Source organism: Andrographis paniculata, unplaced genomic scaffold, assembly GCF_009805555.1.
Source record: "Andrographis paniculata isolate CXL003 unplaced genomic scaffold, ASM980555v1 Contig32END, whole genome shotgun sequence".
Classification (NCBI taxonomy): Eukaryota; Viridiplantae; Streptophyta; class Magnoliopsida; order Lamiales; family Acanthaceae; genus Andrographis; species Andrographis paniculata.
In genome coordinates, this window is record NW_026137565.1 from 3,882,690 (window position 1) to 3,906,438 (window position 23,749).

A 23,749-nucleotide genomic window follows, 5' to 3' on the forward strand; every position below is an offset into this window, starting at 1 on the left:
GTAATTTGAAGAAATTAAATTTCAGAAATATAATGCCTAACTTCATTGATTATGTCCATCCCCTTCAAGTTTCTGATAATTAATTCCAAGCTTCTAATAACAAACTCAATCATCTTAAAACAAATTTTAAACACTAAATTAATAAACTTAAAAAGCCTAGATATTATATATATCACATTCAATACAACAAATTTGTAATTCATTTGAATCTATATCAATGCTAATATATCTGAAGTAGTATGGAATATGGATACGTCTAATATGTCACTTTTACCCATGAAATTTCAAGAATTTACGGATATGCCACTTTAACCGACGAATTGTACGAAATAGTCATGTATTCCCTCCGTTCACATAATTTATCCATATTTTTTATTTCCATTCGTCCTACATAATTTGTTCTTTTTAAAATATATATATGATTATACACTTTAATCACATTTTAAATTTTATATTTTATAATTTTTTTAATTTTAATTAAACTATTTAGTTATGTTAGTCTTAATTTATAATTATTTGTATTATATAATAATTATTTTTACTAATATATTTTTTAATTACTTACTAATTATATTTTACTTAAATTTTCGTATTTATTCTATATTACCTAGGACGGACAAAGTAATATGTTTGTTTTGCCCCTCCCTCTCCCCTCATTTTTCACCAAAATATGCTTCTACTCTCCCTCACAAGAAAAATACTACATCCATCATCTTGCCATTGCCTCCAGCTCAGTATTTTCTACTTTCTAATTTAGTATTTTAAAAAATAATAATAATTAATTATATTTTATCTCATATCATTATTCAAATAAAAAATAAATATATATTTTTCTTCTAATTACATTATCTAATTCTAATTATTCTAATTAATATTATCCATCGGAAACCAAATATTTTATTATAATTTTGTTTACTCGTGAGATTTTAATTTTGGTTTTACTATTCTAAGTTTTTTTTATTTCAAAAACATCAAATCAAATATTTAATTTTTATTTATTTTTATTACATTAAAATCTAATTTTACATGCATCATTACATATATATATATATCACATCAAACAACTATTTTAATTCAAAATTTTACTATTTAAAATCAAAATTCAAAACCAAAACTTCATAAGAAAATTTAGAGAAAGATAGAATAATATTTAATTTGATATTTTTGTAAAAATATATTTTTTTAAAATTTAAATAATAAAAAGTAACTATGCAAGAACATAAATAGTTTGTTTGATTTTAATTTTAATTTTTTTTATTTAAGATTTTAATTCAATAATATTATATTTTGTGATTAAAAATACTCTTTCTCGTATCGAAAACGGTACTGGTTGAACGAATGTAATAGAAAACGAGAATATCGACACGACAGCCCTACAGAATAGAAGTGAGAGCTCAGTCACGTCACACCATGAAGGCGAGCATGAAGCAAAATATCCCCCGATTCTTTCCCAAACAAATGGCCCCCATTTTCCTACCCAAAAAATTCTCCCTCCGCATAAATTCAATTTCGAATTCCCGTCATTGTTTCTTAATCAAAATATCCTCTGTTTCTACTAAGTACTGATATTTTTCAGGTTTTCGTATGCTGTGAGACTGAGAGAGTGTGTCTTGATTTGAACAAAGCAGTGTGATAACTGATAACATTTCCATTTCTTGCGTTCCCCGTGGTGATCGATGTGATGGCTCAATTGATGTCGCCGGTTTCCACCCATATTCTCAAATTCCAAAACTCTCGGTACAGTCTCCGCCCAAGATACGAATGCCCCAATTTAGTTGGTAATTGGTGGAGGAGCAGTCATTGTGGGAGAAAGAAACATCTGAGAAGAATAAGAGCTGCATCTCAGGATTCTGCTGCATCGCGGGAAGAAGTTGCAGATGATTATTATGCTGTATTGGGTCTGGTAATGTGGAAAATCGTTTTACTTTATCGGCACTCGTCCAATTCTATGTTTTGTTGCTTTTAGATATACTACTGACATCGTTAGATAATCTGTTTGTTGTTGTTGCTTAAGGCTCGGTGTGTTTATGGAGCTTGGAAGAAAGTTTTTGTGTGATGGGAATTTTGGTATGTTAAGACATTTTTGGCGAAGAATAGTGAAAGTTGGACTTGATGAAATTTGATGAACTTGGTGTAAGGAACTTATTGCTAAGGAACTTATTGCTGGGGAAAGATTGATCTTGATTGTCATATAGGAGATTAATAGTTCCATTCGAGTGTTCTTGATCGAAGGAAGAGTTTCTTGATTTCGACACCCGTGGAATGGGCATAAACCTCCGGTTAAACTGTATAGGTTGTGATGGTTAATTGCTTATTGTATTGCTAAGGATTGATTGAGTAGTGAGCTTTCTTAATTCCAAAAAACGGAATTCGACAAATTAGACTCGGTGTCCATGTGAGAGATTGTAAGCATTGCTGCAAACTTGCAAATTTATGATCTAGATTATTGGACTTGGAAGAAAATCAAGGATATGAATTGCTGAAGTTATGCTATAGAAGGAAGTGTACTATTTTTAAGAACTCGATTGAAAGATAAGAGTAGATCTCATATCCTGTAGTTGGAATGCTATCTTCTATTTTCCATCAATAGTAATTTAGAATCTATATGAATTTGCTCACTACGGTTCTTAAAGTGCATGGAAATAGCGATCCAGCATGCAAATATGTAAATGTATGCTTGCGTGAATCCTATAAATGATATACATATATATGTAATGTTCTTGTTGGTGAGTGGAAATTGTGCTGTACCATCGAGCCATCATGTAACAAACAATGACAAAAATCATCCTCTAATTTTTCTTTTTCCCCAATGTTTCATGATTTACTACTGGGCTCTACATTTACTTGGTGAATACTAAGGTGGCAACTTATTTAAGACAGCGAAAGGATTTTACCTGTTTTTATCATTTGATATTCAAAACGTTTGTTGTCTGTCAGCTTCCTGATGCCACACCAAAGCAGATAAAGAAAGCCTATTATAATTGCATGAAAGCTTGCCATCCAGACTTGAGTGGTGACGATCCGGAGACAACTAATTTCTGCATGTTTATAAATGAAGTTTATGCAGTGAGTTCAATAAACTCCGGCACTAACTAAATATTGGGTGATTTCATTGTACTACCAAGTGACTTTTTCTCTATTTAGGTTCTCAGCGATCCCCTGCAACGGATGATTTATGATGAAATTCATGGCTATGCTTTGACTGGAATCAATCCTTTTCTAGATGATTCTAGCCCTAAGGATCACGTATTTGTTGATGAATTCAGCTGCATAGGTATGTTTGAGTTTCTTGGTTCTGCAGAATTTTGGCTTTTCAATTGTGCTTGAGCTCTTGAAATCATGCTTAACACATGAGTGCTTGTGGTGTTGGTTCGAAAACACATTAGTTAAAATCATAATGATTTAATTTTAACTGTTTGAGATCATAATAGATTAGTTTTTACTTTAGAAAACACATCAATTGTAAAAGTGGTATGACAGCAACCCAGAGAGGTAAGTCAATGAAAAGTGAGTTTAAACTTTTGCTTCTGCATTGTTCATACGTTTATGATATTGAAGTAAGTGTTCGATATATATGATATTTTGAATAGAAAATATTTAAGGTGTAAATGAAAATTATGCATTTTATGTGATGTGTTTTGGGGGGAAAAAGATAAGTTTTTGTATAGTAATAGTGACTGTGGTGTCTTGAAAACACGACCAAACATAAATGGAAAATGAAAAGGAGAACCAAACTCACATACGGAAACCATAAAATGGATAAAGTCTTAGATGGTGATGATACACATGCCTGATAATTTTTTACTGGTTTTATCATTTTACAGGCTTAAAAAATGCACTAGTTTTTGTATATACATATGTATAATATTTTCTATGGGTCAAGCAGTGCATCCAATTGTTGAAGAGGAATGTTATACTGACTAATAATATCTGTCTTCCCTTTTTAATGTGTAGGTTGCAAGAACTGTGCAAATGTTTGCTCTGATGTCTTTGGCATCGAGGAAGAATACGGAAGAGCCAGAGTTTACAGCCAATCTGGAATCCCGAATAAAATTCAGCAAGCAATTGAGAGCTGGTAAGCTAATACTCCTCCGTCATCCAATTGTGTACTTAAATGTTTGGGCACGAGTTATCATAAAAGTAGATAATAATTGTGTCATTCATTTGGTTCAATAGTTTTAAATCAAGGTACCAATTCTAGGCAATGTTGTTATGATTTTAACATCACTATTGGAAAACCAGGCCAGGATTGGTAATAAAATCTGCGGACGAGCAGGAGAGTGTAGACCGATGCTGTGCTAGTTCTCAGGATTTTTGTTAATCAGCTAATAATTTTGTGTTTAGATGGAAAGACAGAAACACTAGAGGTGTCAATAAATAAACAATTTAAGAACTGCTCGTTTACTTGTTCGATTATCCATTTACATATATAGTTATTAAGTAATTAATGAGTATGAACAAGTAATAGCTGTGGATTCGTTATATAAGCTGAGTGAGAGGAAAATATTGTATAGTGCTTGTGAACATGTCTTTAATCTAGTAATGTCTAGTTATTGCTTATATAAATTGAATTTTTCTGGCATATGTATAATATGAAATTTATGTTGAACATGACTCGATTTTTATGGTTGCATAACTGCATCTTTTCGATGCAGCCCAGTTGATTGTATTCACTGGACTTCTGCTGCTCAGTTATCTTTGCTTGAAGATGAAATGCGAAGAGTGGAGAGGGTAAATGTAAGAATATGAATCCCTTTCTGATTTCTCTCATTTACTTGGAACTTCGCAGACATTGATTTACCATTCTACTGAGATTATTGAATATTTCTTTATCAATCTTACCATATGAAGTGGTTCAATGATGCTCTGATAACTTAGCATGAACCATGTTTGATCTTCCTTGGCCTTGTGAAAACAATTTTCCATACCTTATGTCTTAGATTTGTCTTTTTCAGATGGGTAATTTAGTATAATTTCATACTGAACTTCAGGTTGGATTGATGCTCGCCGGCATGGGCTCCGGATCTGTTGATGTATTTCGGATGGTGAGTCCTTATGCTCAATTGATTTGTAGCATTAGTTCGGGTAGGTCTAAAAATGGGAAATGGATTTGAAAGGTTTGATAGAGCAAAAGACAAACAAGAAGAACAACCCCATTGATCATTGGTGTTGTTCATGCTTCTGTGATTAAGAACATGTGATGATCAGAAAATTTTATATGGCTTTTTTTTCTTTTCTTTTTTTCTTTTTCTTTATCAATTCATTTGCTTCGTTTTTGGAACTTCATGTTGCAATTCTGATTGCTTTTACTTGGTGCAGGCAAGCACTCGATGGGAAAAAAGACAAGCAAAAGTCTTGGTAATATCATTTTATATTATATTACAAATCTCCAAAACATTGCATCAAATACCTATTTATATCAAAAATTATTATTCAAAAATCCAAACAAAAAATCCAAGGGCATTTTTTAAAGCCTCACACTTGTAACCTTATCAACAGTTAAGATTCTAAACACTTCCCTTTTAGTTTCCATACATCATTTTGTGCTAACAGTTGCTGGTCCTTACTCCTCTATGTCCTTTATGATACTATCCTGAAACTTACACACTATCATTACCGTTATCTGGGGTTCAATTTTCCTGTCAATTTAAGGTTTTAAGTGGTAAGGATTACTCTTACATAAATCAATCTTCCAATGTCACAGGAGCAAGCTAGAGTAAGTATGATGAAGCAAAAGGGCACAGAAAAATATGAAGCTGTTTGGAACAACCTTTGGGGACAATCCAAGAATAATGAAAACAAATCCACAGGTAAATCAAACTTCATGCATTGACAACTTCAGGTTGACTATCATTTTCTTTAATGCCGCTAAAAAACTCATAACACTTAGAAACGTAAATGCGCAAATTCGGTTTGATAGGTTTTGATACTGATAAATTCATTAGTTTTAGCCTCGGATTGTTAATGATTACATTGATCCTTAACTGTATACATCAGCTAAGGCTTTCTTTTATTTTTCGGGCTTTCTTATGTCCTATGTGCTTCGGCTATATTCTTTTCTTTGGGGTTGTAGAGAAAGAAGTGAAGGAGAGGGCTGCCCGAGCTGCTGCTGCTGCTCGGAGATGGAGAGAGTATTCTAGGAAGGGCGTCGACAAACGCCCCACCTTCAAACTTCCAGAAACAATCTCTAACACAGGCTAGAGTGTTTGATCTTATCATAACACAACTGTATATAACAACATAGTACTATTGTCAAAGTGAGACATGAAGCAGACCTCTAATATTCTCAGGCAAGAACAGAAGATTCTTATTGTAATAATATTCAGACAAGAACAAAAGATTCTTATAAAATTCTTAATTGAGTAACAAACAGTAAAGGGCAGCCAGCTATAGTTTTAAATTTTGCTTTAGTTGCGGATATGATAAGATTTTATTGAACATACCATGTGAGGTGAGTATTCAGCAAGTATGGGAGTTTGGACAAAATAACACACATGAATGAATATAAATTCTTGTAGACATTATACCTTGAAAAGGTTTTCAATACACAAGAATTCCCAAATCATGCCATGTTCCAAATGCATCTTTAAGGCATAACATCGTATAGGCTTACCAGTAATAACACACTGTTTTCTCACATCTACGGCGTTGGCATGAAAATACCTCTTTCCCATATTTTCAGGTTCTGTGCATCCAAGCTTGCCCCTATGAACTACAGAGGATGCAAGAAAAGAACCAAAAGATAAATGGTATAACAAACGGAGGCGACAGACCGGCCATGAATGAAAACAAACACATTGGAATACTTACCCTCAACGATTGTCGATCTAGCTTGAGCAGCAACTGAATTTCTTCCAAATAGATGTCTCATCTTTGAGGTTAATTGTCTCCCCCTTAGGCAAAACAGAGGAAGCAGCATTGTCGTCAGTGGCTTCAACCGCCTTTCTGCTCAGGATTTGGTGAATTTGAGTGAGGACTTCACTGAAGGCATTATCAACATTTGTTGCTTCCAGAGCAGACGTCTCCATGAAGTAGAGAGACTCACGTTCAGCCAATTCTCTGCCATCCTCAGTTGACACAGCCACGAGATGTCTGAGATCTGATTTGTTGCCAATGAGCATGACCACAATGCTTGGATCGGTATGATCCCTCAACTCCTTGAGCCATCTCAATACATTCTCAAATGTAGCACGCCGTGTCACGTCATATACAAGCAATGCGCCAACAGCTCCTCGATAGTAAGCACTAGTAATGGCACGGTACCTGTGAAACAAAAAAAAAAAATCAGCAATGATCAGTTAAACACCAAGCGAGAGATTTAAATATGATCAGTCAAGTTTACATTGAGGATGAATAATAGTTGTATATATGTCTGTATACAATTAACGAATTGGGGTTTACATTCGAATCTATCCAATTCATGTGGATACTAATATGTATAAAAGAGGGGGTAAAACATGGAAAATCTAACAGTATCATGATTGGCATGTTTAGGAACTCTGCCTTGACAATGGTGCATATGGTGAGTGCCATAGCACTATAAGCATGCAATGACAGCACTCAAGTAAGGTCGCACGCTCAACCATTTCCAACCATGATAGGGCTCATGGTTGCTTAAGAGACGATGATTCTACTAAGATTAGGATAATGAGACCATAGTGTCATTACCTAGAAGGAACATCCAACCAACATCACACCTATTTTCGGACTTCAAAGTCACTGATTTAGGATACTGTGATGTCCCCAATTGTGTACCAATAATTTCTGAGCATGGGCTGAGTTTTAATTGAGTAATATTCAAATAATTCAAGCATATACTTATGGCTGAAATCATGTAATGCATCGACAATTTGGATGCAGACTGAGATACATGGGTTTTGTTTAGTTGCAAACTGAACATGAAAATAATTGCTAAAAATAGAGCAAATTGCCCCATGTGAAAAATATATATCTACTTATTAAATACACACATTTGTCTTAAAAATACCAAACAAACACTCCCAGGAAACCCCCCGTGGAGAGGGGTTTGAAAAGCATAATAAATACTTTGGGTATTTTTTTTCTTGAGACTAGGAATAAAGAAAATTCAAAATAAACAGAAAAAGTAAGTTAACACTATTGTATAGATAAAAATAGTTAAAACTTAGGATTTGTTTGTTTTGTATTTTGGTTTGAGGTATACTTTTTTATGAGATGTATAAGAAATTGTATAACTAAAATAAAAATAATATTTTATATTGAATGTTAATTTTTTTTAGAGATGATAAATACTATATAAATTGGGAATTGAGTCTCGAAAAAAAAATAGTTGGAAGAACAAATCCTTAATCATTACATGGTTTAACAATCATGGGTATGCTTATTTTATTTTCTGTCTATTCAGTTTACTAACTACTGTGGCTACACATTTTTAGAAATAAAATTTTTTTATTTCCAAAAAAAATATTATTTAAAAAAACAAAACAAAACAAAACATATTATCAGATGAACACACAAATCCACATCATCTATATTCTTATAAACCTAAACATTATCATGCATTTAATCATTATATGAGCTATTATCAATATACACACAAAAGAAGCAAAGCAACACAATTTGTGCATTATTTATATCACAATCCAAAAAGTACACTAACTTCAACACCACAGAAATAAACAAGATATGAAATGGTAAAACTTAGATCCGGGCACTTATAAGATCGACCAATTTTGTCACAACAAACTAAGGTCAAGTGCAAATACACAAACAGCAGCACACTTGAGGTCAACCATTGGAAAGACAGATCATCAAATCCAAGAAGATAAATCTACTGATGCAATGGGTTAGATCAACGAGTTCAGTGAATTGAATTTAGATGTCGATTCCGTGAATAACCAAAAACCATTAAAAAACCAGTGTGTAATACAAACCTTCCCTAAATTCGATACAAATGTAAATAAGCCCTACCACCATACATTGGGGTATACAAAATTTAAATTCCCTGACTTTATAGCTAATTTTGAAACTCAATTCATCAAAATGGAAAGAATGCAGTCTTATGATTGCTTTGCAATTTCAACTTTGAATTAAATGTACATCATATCTAATATACAATCAAATAGTAGATTACAGAACTTGTCAACCTAATTTCAATATTCCCAACTCAAAGGCCACAAAAAAAATTTAAAATAATTAAAGGAACCCTAAAATAGCTCGGAATTTCAATGTTTCAAATCCATTGTCCTAAAGATTTCGATGCTAAGATTTCAAACTTGTGAATTCCATTGGATTCAAACCTAAGAACACCATTGACAAGCGTAGATCCTTGGGACATACATATGATGATTGTTTTTCGAGGAAAGGCAATGGAGGGAAGAACATAAGAGTTGAAAGGAAAGATAGCAAAATTATATGGATCAACTCTAACCACTTAATAAGACGAAGTAATCTTCAACAAAAAACCATAATCAAAACTGCAAAGCAGAAACCCCAGTTCCAGCATCACAACATCTGCCGCACGAGTGCGAAAACAAGGAAGATAGAAATCGCATATGAGCAACCGAAGCATGATTAGCGAAGAAAAAGGAGAGCTAACCTTTCCTGGCCGGCGGTGTCCCAAATCTGAGCCTTGATGACTTTTCCGTCGATGGTAAGGCTTCTGGTGGCAAATTCAACTCCTATTGTGGACTTGGACTCGAGATTGAACTCGTTCTTGGTAAACCTGGATAGAAGATTGGATTTACCAACGCCGGAATCGCCTATTAGCACGAGCTTGAAGAGATAATCGTACTCGTCCTCCGCCCTGTACCCGGCCATCTCCGCCTCCGCGAATTATTGATTGGTGGGAGGATTAGGAAGGGATTGGGGAGTGAGTGGTGGTAAAGTGGGAAATGAATCGATGATAATGGTGCTGACTTTGCAAAAAGGAGAATTTGAAGTGGAAATGGGAATGGGAATTCTGGTGTGGTGTGTGATATTGGAATTCGGCAGTGAAGTGGCCTGGAGAGACGGGAGACCTCTGTCGGGGATTTCGGCAAAGGGGAAAACGGCGTCGTTTTGGGATTGCCTGTTTTGCGATCGTTTTTTTTTTTTTTTTTTTAAAATTGCACTTTTTAGAATTTTTAGGTACATCAGATTCCATCTACTCTATTTCTTGTGTATCATTTGGTAATCAATAGCCAAATATATAACGATTTAGTATAATGAGGGCAATTTAAATTTAGCATTGTCTCCAACCACCAGAGAGCAAATATTATCGATAGTATATTATTTATATTAATATAATATAAATATAATACATGTAACAGTTGATTTTAAAACATATAAAATATACTTCACCTTCACATGTCGCGTATTTTTATTATAAATAGCGCTAATAAAAACATGTTTTGTTTTTTATTTTGACATCAGCACAACCTTGATTTGGTTCTTCCCATGGATTTAGAGAAATTTTTGGTGCAATAAATTTGATATCAAATTTGAAATTATGTTATAATGTTAAAATAAATAAATAAATGATTTTGATATGAAGTACTATAGAATTTTGGATAGATGTATAATTAGAAGTAAATGAATAATTTTATGTGTTTTTAACATGTTGCTTTTACAATTTTGAATGTTAAGCATAAGCTATTGTGTTAATACATTCAATATAATAATACTCCATGTAAATACAATAAATAAACTAATAATAAAATTGATACAAAAAATATTTATATTTATTTATACAAAATAAGTATAAAATATCATTGTCAGTATATACTTTCAGCTAATCTAATACGTATTATCTGATTATTTTTTATATGTTAATTAAAAAAGACTCCCTTCATTTTTTTTTGAAAAAGTTTTAAAATAAAAATCACACTTTAGAAATATTAAATATGAAAAATTATTTAGATAATATAAAAATAATAAATATATTTAATATATTAATCTTTTTAAAGACACATGTGTGTTTTTCTCATTAAAAAAAAAAAAACCACACACACCAATACATCTTGCTCTGATCAGATTTTTTCATTAATTTTGGTTAGAAACCTAAAGTTATAACACCAATTCGATTTCTAAATTGTTTTCCTCAGCTAATTCCATAATGGAAATGCTTGAACAATACTTAAATGATTAAATGTAAAAAAATATTATCTCCATAATGGTAGAGATTTTGAAATAAAAAAATAATAAATAACTTTGACTAAATAATGCTCCTCCGTTACTTTGATATTTATGTTCATTCTTCTAATTTTAGAGCATAAGCAAGACTCCAGGTGTTGTTGCAGCGGTTGTTTAACACACTTTAGAAAATCTGCAGCACAGACAAGTACTGTGGCCGAGTTACCACCTTTGGACAGGTCAATCATGCTGGATATTTAATGCTTTGGGACAAATCAACTTGCCCCATATAGAAGACATGTAGGAGATGATACTTGCGTACTCCACTCGTCTTGAAAGGCATTTATGCCTTGTCTCTGCTGCCCCAAAGACTGCATACAGTCAACTTTGTCTTTTGTGTGCAGTATTTTTTTTATATGTATGTATGTTTGTTTTCGTAGGTAAGCAACCAGAACTTGAAGTGTTTTCCTCTCCACCTATTAGCGTGTTAGGAAAGCTCATCTATAGAGGTTTGAAGACGAGAAGAAGAATTTTTAGAGTCGAAGCCGAAGGAGATAACCATTCGGTATACAACCTATTTTTAGTTTGGCCGGTCTGCTGGAGTTGTTACGGCGTAGTAATAGCCAATCATAGAGATTTTGTAAAAACTAAATAGAGTTTGGATAGAAGATAGGTTGGGTAATTTTGTATGGTGTCTAATATGGTGTAAACCAAGTGTTTGGTTTATTAAGACTCTTGGATTGGAATCCTTCAAACGTAGGTTGAAAAATCGAACAGAGTAAACAAACTTTGTGTCTTGTTTTGCTTTATGCACTTAGTCAGCCATCGATATGTGCACGAACACACACTGTTATAATTACGAGACAACCACACGTTGTAAAACTGTGTCGCCGCCGATGGTTTCATATTTCCGCTGTGCAAAAAATTCGGAGGCATTGGACCTCTTTTGGGACCGATTGAGTTTCCAACCTCCTTCAATCTATTAAATTTTAAAATATTTTTGGAGACCTAGAAGATTCTATTACACTCCAACCATCCCAACTTGTAGCATACAAATAACAACATCAAGAACTTACTAATAGTCTTTAGCTCGAATTCAAAGTTTCAAACACACATAAATTGCTTTGGAAAGGCCAACAAGATTAGGATTGAATAGCATAAGATTCACTACAATATGTTAGCAATAACAGTTAACACCCATAAATTGACTTGTCTTTAGGTCAAATAGTTGTCATTTCTGTATGGAGCCAGTGACTCAGGTTCAATTTTACAGAATTATGAGTTTAAAACTCTTCAACAATATTACAAGAGATGAACTTGTGGCCGTGATTTATGAGTTTAAAATTTGTATACTCTAGAAAAATATGAATTTGTTATGAAAGTTAACAATTAGAGCTATAAGGTGATGAATTCGAACTAAAAATAGAACATGTGATACACGTGATATTTGCATTTACCAAAGTCTTAAAAATATTCTCAAATTTATCTTCAAAATACTTAACACTTTTTACATTACATACTATATTTTCAAGCTATATTTAAAAATATATACTCCTTTCGTCTCATATATATTTATTCATTTTTTTTTTGGTAAGACAATAAAAAATAATATTATTATTATCTAGTAAATTGAGTACTAATCTTACATAAAAGAAGCTCAAAAGTAAATTTCTCAAGAGGTGAACCCCACATTATATGCTCAAAGTTTGAAATTGAGTTTATTTAATCTTTAATATCTAATATCTATTTAAAATATTGTTTACTATTTAATTTCTATTTTTTAGATGTAAATGGTTTTATTAAATATAAATAATTATATTGATAATATAAAATATAATTTTATGTTTTTTTGTTAATTGTTGATTTTTTGTGAAAAATAAAATAAATATTATATTAATATATGTATATTATATATGTTAATAATATTTACATAGAATCGTTCTATTTAGAAATGTTATACGAACAAACCCTAATTTTTACTTTACATATTTTTTAAAAATTTATTCCATTTCATAACTAGTTGAAACATTCTTAATAAAAATCATAATTTTAAAATATTATTAAAAATTTTCTTCCCTCCTATCATTCTTACTCATTGGTAATCATCACTTCATCCAAATCACAACTATTGATCGTCATTATTTCATCCAAACCACAACAATTAGTTTGTATTTCAAATTAAAATTTTTTAGAATGCAAAAGGAATAATTCGATCACTTGAATCACAATTCCTTCCTATGATAATGTAAATGTAGAAGGCTCCAAAATACATGAAATATTACTACTATAAACCGATTTCCCGAAAGTTACCAACCTAATTACCGTCCTTAAAGAAATGCAAATATGAGATCCTCGGTGTGTTTGTTTGGGAATTGGATTTTAAATATACTATTCATCCCATTTTTTCCTTCAAAAATATTAAATCAAACATCTATTTTTCATTTTTTTATATTATACAAAAAAAAATCAATTTTACATTAAAACATCTAACCCATATTTATATCACATCATACAACTATTCAAATTCAAAATTTTTACTATTCAAATCCCAACAAATAATCCAAACCCTCCAAACAAACACACCCTAATAGTATTTTATACAAACTTGTCTGCAAGAACTATTTTCACAATTTTCACCTTTAGAAACGTCTGGCGAGACGTGCAAACACATCCAATATAATCATCCATGAAGAGGATGGAGGAATGGATCATTGATCAAAGATTCATTTCCCAAACTCCGTGTTCCAGATACGTTTATCAAACCCTCGATTAATCCCAATTTCGGTTTTGGCTTCAAACCCTAGAATCAAAATTCTCTCATTGGTCGAAGGTTGACTGGCTTTCTCATTTCACTGAGACACATTTCTGCTTAATTGAAATGTGAGACTCCTCCAATCTACAAATCATCGTTGCGACTCTGGTAAGCGTTTCGTTTTTGTAATCCTTTGAGAGCCACGGGTTCTTTGTCATAGATTTTTGTGTAGTTTGATGTTCTTGGAAAATTTGGTCTTTGGCGTTGGCTTAGATATGTTCTTGATTTGTTAATTAATTTATTTGTCTCTGTTGTGTTGTATTGCTTATGTTGGATTTCTTTGCATTTTATTTTCTCCCTAACTTTCTTGCGGCATTTCGTCACAGGCCATGTTTATTTATTTATTAAATGTTGGTATGTGGGATTTAGGTCTCTGTAAATGGTTTTTCTTGATACAGATTTTTTTGGAGATTTATTTGAAGAGAAGAATTGTGTACTTAGGGATTTGTTTTTTTCTTGAAGAGAAGAATCTACATTTGTACTGCTCCCTTTGAGGAGACAATAAGGGAAAAGTTGCAAAGATGATGTCAAGATCTTACACCAATCTTTTGGATTTGGTCTCTGGTAATTTCCCAGCAATTGGTGCGGAGACAGAGCGGAAACGTTTCCCTCGGGTAATGACACTTCCAGGGAATATATCAGAGCTAGACGATGAGCAAACAAATAGTGTTACATCTGAAAATCCATCTTCCATAGCTGGTGATCGAATAATCATTGTTTCAAATCTTTTGCCTCTGAAAGCGAAACGGAGGCTGGACAATAAAGGGTGGAGTTTTTGTTGGAATGACGATTCATTGCTTTTACAGGTGAAGAATGGGTTTTCAGAAGATATGGAGGTGCTGTATGTAGGTTCATTACCTGTTGATATTGATCCGATCGAACAAGATGATGTATCCAATTATCTTTTGGAGAAGTTTAACTGCGTGGCTGCCTTTTTGCCACCGAGCCTTTTGGAAAAATATTATCATGGATTTTGCAAGAAACAGTTATGGCCACTTTTTCATTACATGTTGCCGTTTACATCCGAGCTTGGTGGTAGATTTGATAGGACTATGTGGGAAGCCTATGTGTCTGCTAATAAGTTGTTCTCGCAGAAAGTTATTGAGGTTCTCAATCCTGAGGATGATTTTGTTTGGATTCATGATTACCATTTAATGGTTTTGCCCACATTTTTGAGGAGGCGCTTTGTCCGCTTAAGAATGGGTTTTTTTCTTCATAGTCCATTTCCTTCGTCTGAGATTTATAGGTCACTTCCTGTTAGAGAAGAAATCCTCAAGGCACTGCTCAACTCTGATCTGATTGGTTTTCACACTTTTGATTATGCTCGGCATTTCCTCTCATGCTGCAGTCGGATGTTGGGCTTAGAGTATCAGTCGAAGAGGGGGTACATAGGGCTGGAATATTTTGGAAGGACAGTAGGAATAAAGATTATGCCTGTTGGGGTACATATGGGTAATATTGAGTCTGTAATTAGGCAAGCGGATAAAGAGCTGAAGGTTGAGGAGCTGAAGCGTCAGTTCGAAGGCAAGACAGTGCTGCTTGGGGTTGATGATTTGGATGTATTTAAAGGTATAAACCTGAAATTTTTAGCTATGGAACAAATGCTCAAGCAACGTCAGAAATGGCAGGGGACAGCTGTTCTAGTGCAGATTGCAAATCCTGCAAGAGGAAAAGGAATAAGTTTGGACGAAACACTTGCTGAGATAGAAGAGACCTGTAAGAGAATTAATAACGAGCTCGGGAGGCCTGGATATCAACCTATTGTTTTTATCCATCATCCGGTATCAATCACCGAAAGAATGGCTTATTACAGCATTGCTGAATGTGTTGTCGTGACTGCAGTGAGGGATGGGATGAACCTGATTCCTTATGAGTACATTGTCTGCAGGCAAGGGGTACCCGACGCTGAAACAGGGCTGGATGTAAGTGGACCTAAGAAGAGCATGCTCGTGGTCTCTGAATTCATTGGCTGCTCTCCTTCTCTAAGTGGTGCCATTCGTGTTAATCCATGGGATGTCGAATCAACAGCTGAGGCAATGAATGAGGCCATATCAATGATGGAATCAGAGAAAGTGTTGCGGCATGAGAAGCATTACCGGTATGTTAGCACCCATGATGTAGCCTTTTGGTCCAGAAGCTTCTTGCAAGATATGGAAAGAACTTGTGCAGATCATTTCAGGAAAAGGTGCTGGGGCATTGGTCTTGGCTTTGGCTTTCGAGTAGTGGCTTTGGATCCTAACTTTAGAAAGCTTTCCATAGATGATGTGGTGGCTGCTTACTGTAGGGCCAAGAGTAGGGCTATCTTGTTGGACTATGATGGCACCTTAATGCCTCAAAATTCGATTATTAAGACTCCAAGTGCCCAAGTGATATCCCTGTTGAATAGTCTGTGTGAAGATCCAAAAAACATTGTTTTCATGGTGAGTGGAAGAGGGAGGAGCAGTTTAAGCAGTTGGTTTCTTCCATGCAATAAGTTGGGACTTGCTGCCGAACATGGCTACTTTATGAGGTATTGCATTTCTTTGTGTTTCTCATTAGCTCAAGCTGACTTATATGTTGATGAGTGTATTATAATTCATAATAACAAGAATGCTTGCTTAGATAATTGTTTGATGTGAACATAATTGGAGAGTTGATTATCCATAGACTCACTGGTTACACAAATAAAAAAAATGTATAATCCAGTTGAAGTATGGATGGGTAATCTAGAATTCTCAAATTTCAGAATCAATTGGAAAAACACAAAGAATAGAGCTTAAGCAACACAATTTCACTAAGCCAATAGTGACTTAAACCTCACGCACCAATCGATTCCTGTATCAATTGAGAAGTGAAGAACTATTATAAATCACTGAATCTTGAGGCTGATTAATTGTGAAGTTGAATAACACTAGCACATGAACTAATCAAGACACAAAATCACACTTAACACAAGAATTTAGTGAAATGTAAGAAAATCCAATAAGGTAGGTAAAACTGTTCAGTTGAGCCATAAAATGGCTATTTATACGATGTCATAATCAAACACAAAAGCTAGGGTTTGTTTTCTTGTAATTTTTTGTGTATGTGTGCATAATTTGTTGTTTTGATGGTTTTTAGGTTAAATAGCTGATAGATGTCATATTTTGAATGGATTTGAATGTAATGTTTTTAGGGGAATTGGAAGATTGAATTGTAAAAAATTGGTAAAATGTTCAATTCTTGGTTGAAAATTACAACTGCTTTGAAAACTCTCAGCATATATCTTACTAATAATCATTCTGTTTTGGTTAAATATATGAACTTTTCAGTAAGTCACTGATGGACCATCAATATGGTTCTTAGTTTGGACCACAAATACAGAATGCTTGCAGGCCTTCTTGTTACTTACTCACTTTTACCTGATAGGCAATGTCATTATGTATTTTTATTACACTAACAAATTAACCACTGCAGTAAATGCTTGGTAAAGGGCTTGTGGTTGGTTTGTACAAAGGGAGTTTGTGTTTATGTGAGCAAGAATTTTAAATTAGTCTTCCATGATGTTTGTTTTCAGTATCTCTTAGATTGTGTTTAAGGCGGTAACATAGGTGAATTTTGTTTGAGCTTTTTGTGAAACAAGATGATTTTAATCCTTGTGTATATTTTCCTTTTTAGTGGTACTGTAGGTAAATTTCATTGGTTCAAATTGTGAAATCAGATGGTTTCAGTTCTTAATAACATCACTTTCTCTTCTTAGTTATACTGAAAACAAAATTTCTATGTCGGTAAATTGAATTCTTCAGGTGGCCACAACATGAAGATTGGGAAACATACAGCCAGGGTTCTGAGTTTGGTTGGATGGAGATGGCCGAACCAGTTATGAAATCATATACCGAGGCTACAGATGGTTCCGGTATTGAGAGAAAGGAAAGTGCTCTAGTTTGGCATTATCAAGATGCAGACCTGGGATTCGGATTTTCCCAGGCAAAAGAAATGTTGGATCATTTAGAAAGTGTTTTGGCAAATGAACCTGTAGCTGTGAAAAGTGGGCAGTTTATTGTCGAAGTCAAACCTCAGGTATGTGCCCAATAGTAAAATATGAGCTTGTTTCTTGGTATTTTTCGGGTAAGACATATCATATTGCACAGGGAGCTAATTCGTAGTTTTATCATATATGTGCTTTTGAAGCATAATGAACTCATCAAAGTCTTATACGGCTGATATGTTTTCACTACACGTTTGTTGGGTCGTATTTATTTCTACAAAAACAGTTTAAATTTGAGACCTCTAATGTCAATATACTGTTACTGCAGGGTGTTAGCAAAGGAATTGTTGCTGAAAAAGTTTTCACATCGATAACCGAAAGTGGGAATCAGGCAGAGTTTGTTCTGTGTATAGGTGATGATAGATCTGATGAGGACATGTTTGAGCTTATCAGGACAGCAGTATCTAGGCAAATTATATCTTACAATACCGAAGTATTTGCCTGCACAGTCGGGCAAAAGCCCAGCAAAGCAAAATACTACTTAGACGACTCATCTGAAGTGGTAGCAATGCTGGAATCTCTTGCAGAAGCTACCAATTCTCCGGCCCAATCTGATGACGAAACTGATCGAGCGCAGCAACGAACAGGTCAAGTTTCATTTTCCTGAATTAGAAGTTAACTGTCTTAGTTTGGCTGGTGATGGTTCTTTTGGTCATATTGGTTTATTAGGCAAGACACTAGAGAATGAATGGGATATAGATATAATTCTTTCCTTTTTACATTTCCTTGTCATTCTTAACCCATCCATTCTAATTAGGGTTTAGGCCTTTTTTCTTGGGTAGAACTTACTAGTTGATATGATGATATTCTTTGGGAATTGTATATGATAAAAAGGACATATATGTTCCAAGTGTAATTTTGTATTTTTTAATGTTTGATGGAACTACTTGGATTTTTCTATATCATCTTTTGTACAACAGTTAATGTGTTGTGAAGATGATACAATAAATTTATGCAGATATGATTTGTATAATAATAATAATACAAAAACTCAGCTTTCTGTCCTACTTCCCATGTAGGATAACCTTTTTAAAACATGAATCAAATCAACCTCAGAAAAAAAAAAAAAAAAAAAAAAAAAAAGAAGAAGGAAATCTCATCTTCCACTTCAATATACTAAACGAACCCATATGAGCTTCTTATGTTTGAGTTCGGCTTGTTAAGGATTCGAGTACGGCTCGTGTTTGTTGATTAAGAGATATGAGTTGAAATTTTTGTTTAAACTCCGTTTAGCAAAATTTTTGTTCGTATTCAGTTAGGCTCGTTAAGGAAATTTTATTTAATTTATTAAAAAAATTAAATTAATAATAATGATACTTTTATATTAATAAATTTAAATAAAAAAATAGAATTAAATATAATATTTATAAATATATATATATATACTTATTAAATATAAAATTATTAATTTAATTTTTTAATAAATATTGTCAAACGTTGATGAACAAGTTTAGCTCATTCTTAAACATAATGAGCCATATTCAGTTTGCCTAGCTTAACGAACTCAAACAAGTCGAATCGAATCGAGTTCGCGAACTGTTTATTTGTTTTACAGCTCTAATAAAAAACGAATGGAACATCCATAATATATACTCCCTCTGTCCCAGATCCGTCCCAAATACTGTGTCTGACCGTATTTTAGGAGGGATGTAATTAGTAGATAATTAAAAATGTATTAGTGAAAATAATTATTCTATAATATAAATAATTATAAATTAAGATTAAGATAATTAATTAGTTTAATTAAAATTAAAAAAAAATTAAAAATTTTAAAATGAAATTAAAGTATAATTATAAATTAAGATTAAGATAATTAATTAGTTTAATTAAAATTAAAAAAAAAATTAAAAATTTTAAAATGAAATTAAAGTGTGTAATCATTTTCCAGAAAAAGGAAATGACATGGTATGTGTGGGACGGACAGAAACGACAACATGGATATGGTATCTGGGAAGGTGGGAAGGAGGGAGTACAAAAGTTTATGTGTATTGTATAAAATTATATAATGTACTGTTAGTTTTATTTATTGTATTTGTATTATATTTGTTTTTATTATATTAACATATACAATGTGCATTATTTGTATATTGTCATATATACAACACAATGTGTTTTTCAGAACAATGCTAAATTTTAAGTTCAGCATTGTAAACACCATATTACATTACATTGCATTGTACACACGCGGAAAAAGAAAAAAAAGAAAAAAAATAGTAGTTGACAGAGGAAACTTGATGAAACTGCTGGGAAGGGTACATAACAATTTACATTTGACACCCACCCAAAGCTCATTCAAATACCTCACTTTACATAGTATACATATACATACATACATACACTCAATCTTGCAAATACACAATCCCCACCAAAAACACAACCACAACTAATCCAACAGACTAGACTAGTCAAAAGAAAATCATAAAAAGAATGAGAACAAGAAAAAATAAGTAGAAGAAATCAAACCTCAGACCAGATGTTCCAATCTCATCCCCATCCCATCACTAGTAGTAAGTATATATACATATATATATATAATAGTATGTATATTCAAGAACCCTACTCCCCAACCTCACCATCAACATAAGGCCTAAAGTTGTGTGAATTATTATTATTATTATTGACAAGCAGCTTCTCCAATGACCTTAATTTTCTTGTCCTCACCATTCCTGTCTCCTTCAAAAGAACACTCAGCCTTCTCTTCTCATCTTCCACCTCTGGATTTGCAGTTCCCAACTTCTCCTCCCTCATCTCCACAACATATTCCAATATCTCTACTGCATCACCAGTCCTACACCCCCCACACCATAATCATAACCATCTATATAATACCTAATTAACGATGCATATTCACTCACAAACCATGATGATCATAAAAAATTCAATCAAACTTATAACAACAATTTAGAATACCAAAACACTGACCTGCCCATTGCATCATATGTTCCTGCAAGATTGCTGTAAACCCCTAATGTATCCTCATGGTACGGTCCACATTCAGCTTCAAGAATAGTTCTTGCTTCTTCGAACAGATCAGCAGCCTCGTTTATCATCAAGAGCTGCACACAAGCAAGCCCCATCTGATTAAGGGCGATCCCGAAAAGAGCTGATTTCTTTTCTCCTGTGGATCTAAACCTAGTCAGAGCGTTCTTCAGAGAATTATAAGACTCCGAATAGCTTCCCAAAATGTAGTGCAAGACTCCCATTTGAGCCTCAATCCCTGCAATTATGCTAACTTGTCCTGGTGCATTGCCATACACTTTTACTGCCTTTTCAAGCATCTGCAATGCGCGCTCCGGCTCGTTCATCGACTCGTATATAGCTGAAATATCAACCAATCCACTGCCAATCTCCTCCGGAAGGCTTCCGGGGCTCGGCTTGTTGTAAATTCGAAGAGCATTTTCGCAGTAGGATTTCGACTCGCTGAACTTCCCTATCTTGTTGTACAAATCTGCCAAGCGAACGTAAATCGAAGCAACCGAGGGATGATTCTCTCCTTTGCATGACTTAAACATGTTTAGAGCTTTCTGATATGCGAAAATTGCCTCATCGTAGCGTGCCAAGGATAAGCACGCGTCGCCAATGTTGCAGTCTATTGCTGCAACATCTTCATTCTGCCCGTTGGCAGCCATTGCCATGCTGGCGAGAACATAATGCTCGAGAGCCCTCTCGTATTCCCCTTTCAAATCACAGATCAGCCCAAGAAGTCTCCGGTCTGCAGCTTCCTCGGGTGAAGCTGACATGCCATTCTTTTTATGGATTTCAAGAGCCATCAAACAGAGCTTCTCTGCCTCATCAAACTTTATTGCTTGAACATGAGTTTCAGCCAAATACCTGCAAGTCTCGCCAATTCGAGGGTCGTTTTCTCCCAACACTTGTCGTTGGATCTCCAAACCTGCAGCGTAGAAAAGCAACGAATTCTCGATCTGCCCGAGCATCGCATACGTATCCCCCAACTGCATGCACCCTGCAAACTTTGCGAGAGCATGGTTCTGCCCCAAATCCATCACTGGAATATCAATCGATCTTTCTAAAATGGGGATGGCTTCGGCATGTTGCCCTAAACGGCTGTACAGTGCTGCCACAATGTGCAGACACATAACATAATCTAAATTAGACTTTTCACTCGAGGAAACCTCAAAAGATTTCATCGCCCGGAGAGCAAGTTCGAGAGCCTTGTGATAGTTATCCCCGGACATTATTATGTCCCTCGCCGGCTTAAGCAGATACGGCCCAAGATACTCTGTTTCGCCGTGATTGTCATCTCCTCCATTCTGCACCTTAGCACCTGCAAGTGGACGAGTTTTCTCAATTTTCATTGAGGAAACAGTACTCAACTTTTTTGCACCCTCGACACTTTGCTTTCCATTTGGTGGCCTCCCGCCGAATGTCTTGCTTTTCAAACTCGCCTTTCGGATGGCCTCCAAGCCTGAAGAGAACTTTTTGGCCTGTGCCGAGGACATGGACTTATTGCTTGAAGGATTAACAACATCACTGGCATATTCAAGCTTGTTGTTATCTCCTCCATTGCCAAGCTTGGAGACAACTTCCTCGACCTCCATTACATTATCGTAATCTCCTCCAACAAGGAACCTTAGTTCAGAATCGATACGTGGCTCTTCGCCATAGGACAGAAAGCTGCGCCCGGATTGACACTCATGGGAGCTCTGCATCTCACATATGTTGTGGTACAGCTGGTCGATAGAGGTGTCGACTGCTCCATCAATGGCTAGATCGAGGGAGTTGGCCTCGGTGCTCAAAGGAGGTACACTGTGTGTGCTCAATGGACTTCTAGGAGACCTCTCAGAGAAGATGTAATGCTGTTGTTCATGATCCTTGGCAAAAATCTCACCATTGGATTTGGATTTGGATTTGGATCCATCCATGATGAATTCAGGCATCGGAATTCAATGTTGGAATCAACTCAACACAGCCTTGTAATTGACATGGAAAAACCTTACGAAACTGCATTTGGAAATTGGAAACGAAAGACAACAAAACAACATAATCGCCATTGCATGAAACAAACTCGAAACAAGGAATGAACGAAACTCTAACAAACCTATTGCAAGACGAACACCAAATTACTTATACAATAACCCTAGCCACATTGAAAAATCTCCGCCTCATTCAAAACGGCGACGCACAAAATCGTTGAAAATTACAGAACAAGGAACGGCAAAAACAAACGATCATACCTCAAATTGGCTCTGCGAGCCTTCGCTTTTACGAGGAATGTTTTCATGTCTCCTGCCAGGTCCCCGCCCTCGAATTTCCTTATTCAAATGCTCCGACACGCCTATATATATATATGTATGTATATGCAGAGAAAGGCAGAGGTGAAATGGGCAGAAAATACAGGAAGAGGAACTGGGGAGGGGCAGGGGTGGTTCGCCGGATCGGCCGAGTCCACACGGAACCGAACCGGATCCCATTCCGGTTCAAAGAAAAACTGTGTTTATTTGTGAAATTTTGGTTTTGAAATATAAAATTTTGAATTTAAATAATTATTTGATATAATATAAATATGTATTTATATAATATTTTGAATATAAAATTTAATTTAGTGTAATATAATAAATAAAAAATAGATTTTTTAGTTTAATATTTTTTAAAAATAAATTAATTAAAAAATTTAAAAAAATTCAAATTTTTCAGGTAAACACAGGCTTCATTCTACCGTTTGTTTTGTTCTCCTTCAATTTCAAATTAGAAGAAGTTAGAACTTGGGAAGAAAAAGGAATTGTGTCAATTTAGAGAGGATGGTGTTGGGCAAGAATTGGGGTAATTTGGGTAATAATCTAAATTAATTATGTTATTAGTTTAATTAATTTAAAGTTTTG

The 23,749-nt window shown here is 34.3% G+C and overlaps 4 protein-coding genes across 7 annotated transcripts; 2 read left to right on the forward strand and 2 right to left on the reverse strand.

Annotated features, from left to right (window-relative positions):
- The first annotated feature begins 1,499 nt into the window (after positions 1-1,499).
- On the forward strand, positions 1,500-6,404 carry LOC127247687 (chaperone protein dnaJ C76, chloroplastic). The gene is made up of 9 exons (XM_051269654.1): positions 1,500-1,903; positions 2,938-3,066; positions 3,145-3,274; positions 3,955-4,075; positions 4,656-4,737; positions 4,992-5,045; positions 5,320-5,358; positions 5,705-5,810; positions 6,074-6,404. Exons 1-9 carry the CDS (start codon positions 1,682-1,684, stop codon positions 6,199-6,201), a joined length of 1,011 nt encoding a protein of 336 aa, XP_051125611.1. The 5' UTR covers positions 1,500-1,681; the 3' UTR covers positions 6,202-6,404.
- Positions 6,405-6,499: 95 nt separating this feature from the next.
- LOC127247688 (ras-related protein YPT3) lies at positions 6,500-10,024 on the reverse strand. Its single transcript, XM_051269655.1, has 3 exons — positions 9,578-10,024; positions 6,811-7,263; positions 6,500-6,712 (listed from the first exon to the last, which is right to left on the reverse strand). Exons 1-2 carry the CDS (start codon positions 9,796-9,798, stop codon positions 6,828-6,830), a joined length of 657 nt encoding a protein of 218 aa, XP_051125612.1. The 5' UTR covers positions 9,799-10,024; the 3' UTR covers positions 6,500-6,712; positions 6,811-6,827.
- Positions 10,025-13,719: 3,695 nt separating this feature from the next.
- On the forward strand, positions 13,720-18,880 carry LOC127247918 (probable alpha,alpha-trehalose-phosphate synthase [UDP-forming] 7). 2 transcript variants are annotated; one of them, XM_051270004.1, is made up of 4 exons: positions 13,720-14,011; positions 14,302-16,412; positions 17,668-17,941; positions 18,178-18,880. In XM_051270004.1, exons 2-4 carry the CDS (start codon positions 14,425-14,427, stop codon positions 18,514-18,516), a joined length of 2,601 nt encoding a protein of 866 aa, XP_051125961.1. In that variant the 5' UTR covers positions 13,720-14,011; positions 14,302-14,424; the 3' UTR covers positions 18,517-18,880. The 2 variants fall into 2 exon arrangements, with proteins under 2 accessions (XP_051125961.1, XP_051125962.1); XM_051270005.1 differs by having other exon boundaries at positions 14,366-16,412.
- Positions 18,881-20,065: 1,185 nt separating this feature from the next.
- Positions 20,066-23,193, reverse strand: LOC127247845 (protein KINESIN LIGHT CHAIN-RELATED 2-like). Of its 3 annotated transcripts, none has more exons than XM_051269889.1 (3): positions 23,105-23,193; positions 20,832-22,840; positions 20,066-20,697 (listed from the first exon to the last, which is right to left on the reverse strand). In XM_051269889.1, the coding sequence occupies exons 2-3, from the start codon at positions 22,805-22,807 to the stop codon at positions 20,466-20,468; spliced, it is 2,208 nt and encodes a 735-aa protein (XP_051125846.1). In that variant the 5' UTR covers positions 22,808-22,840; positions 23,105-23,193; the 3' UTR covers positions 20,066-20,465. The 3 variants fall into 3 exon arrangements, with proteins under 3 accessions (XP_051125846.1, XP_051125845.1, XP_051125847.1); XM_051269888.1 differs by having other exon boundaries at positions 20,832-22,871; positions 23,105-23,150; XM_051269890.1 differs by having other exon boundaries at positions 20,576-20,738; positions 20,832-22,871; positions 23,105-23,150.
- Positions 23,194-23,749: the final 556 nt, after the last annotated feature.

Coding starts and splice junctions, on each gene's coding strand:
- LOC127247687 (XM_051269654.1), top strand. CDS start 1,682: ATGGCTCAATTGATGTCGCCGGTTTCCACCCATATTCTCAAATTCCAA. Junction 1,904..2,937: donor ATTATGCTGTATTGGGTCTG/GTAATGTGGAAA, acceptor GTTGTCTGTCAG/CTTCCTGATGCCACACCAAA. Junction 5,359..5,704: donor AAAGACAAGCAAAAGTCTTG/GTAATATCATTT, acceptor CCAATGTCACAG/GAGCAAGCTAGAGTAAGTAT.
- LOC127247688 (XM_051269655.1), bottom strand. CDS start 9,798: ATGGCCGGGTACAGGGCGGAGGACGAGTACGATTATCTCTTCAAGCTC. Junction 7,264..9,577: donor GACACCGCCGGCCAGGAAAG/GTTAGCTCTCCT, acceptor TTTGTTTCACAG/GTACCGTGCCATTACTAGTG.
- LOC127247918 (XM_051270004.1), top strand. CDS start 14,425: ATGATGTCAAGATCTTACACCAATCTTTTGGATTTGGTCTCTGGTAAT. Junction 16,413..17,667: donor GAACATGGCTACTTTATGAG/GTATTGCATTTC, acceptor TGAATTCTTCAG/GTGGCCACAACATGAAGATT. Junction 17,942..18,177: donor TTGTCGAAGTCAAACCTCAG/GTATGTGCCCAA, acceptor CTGTTACTGCAG/GGTGTTAGCAAAGGAATTGT.
- LOC127247845 (XM_051269889.1), bottom strand. CDS start 22,807: ATGCCTGAATTCATCATGGATGGATCCAAATCCAAATCCAAATCCAAT. Junction 20,698..20,831: donor ACATATGATGCAATGGGCAG/GTCAGTGTTTTG, acceptor TGGGGGGTGTAG/GACTGGTGATGCAGTAGAGA.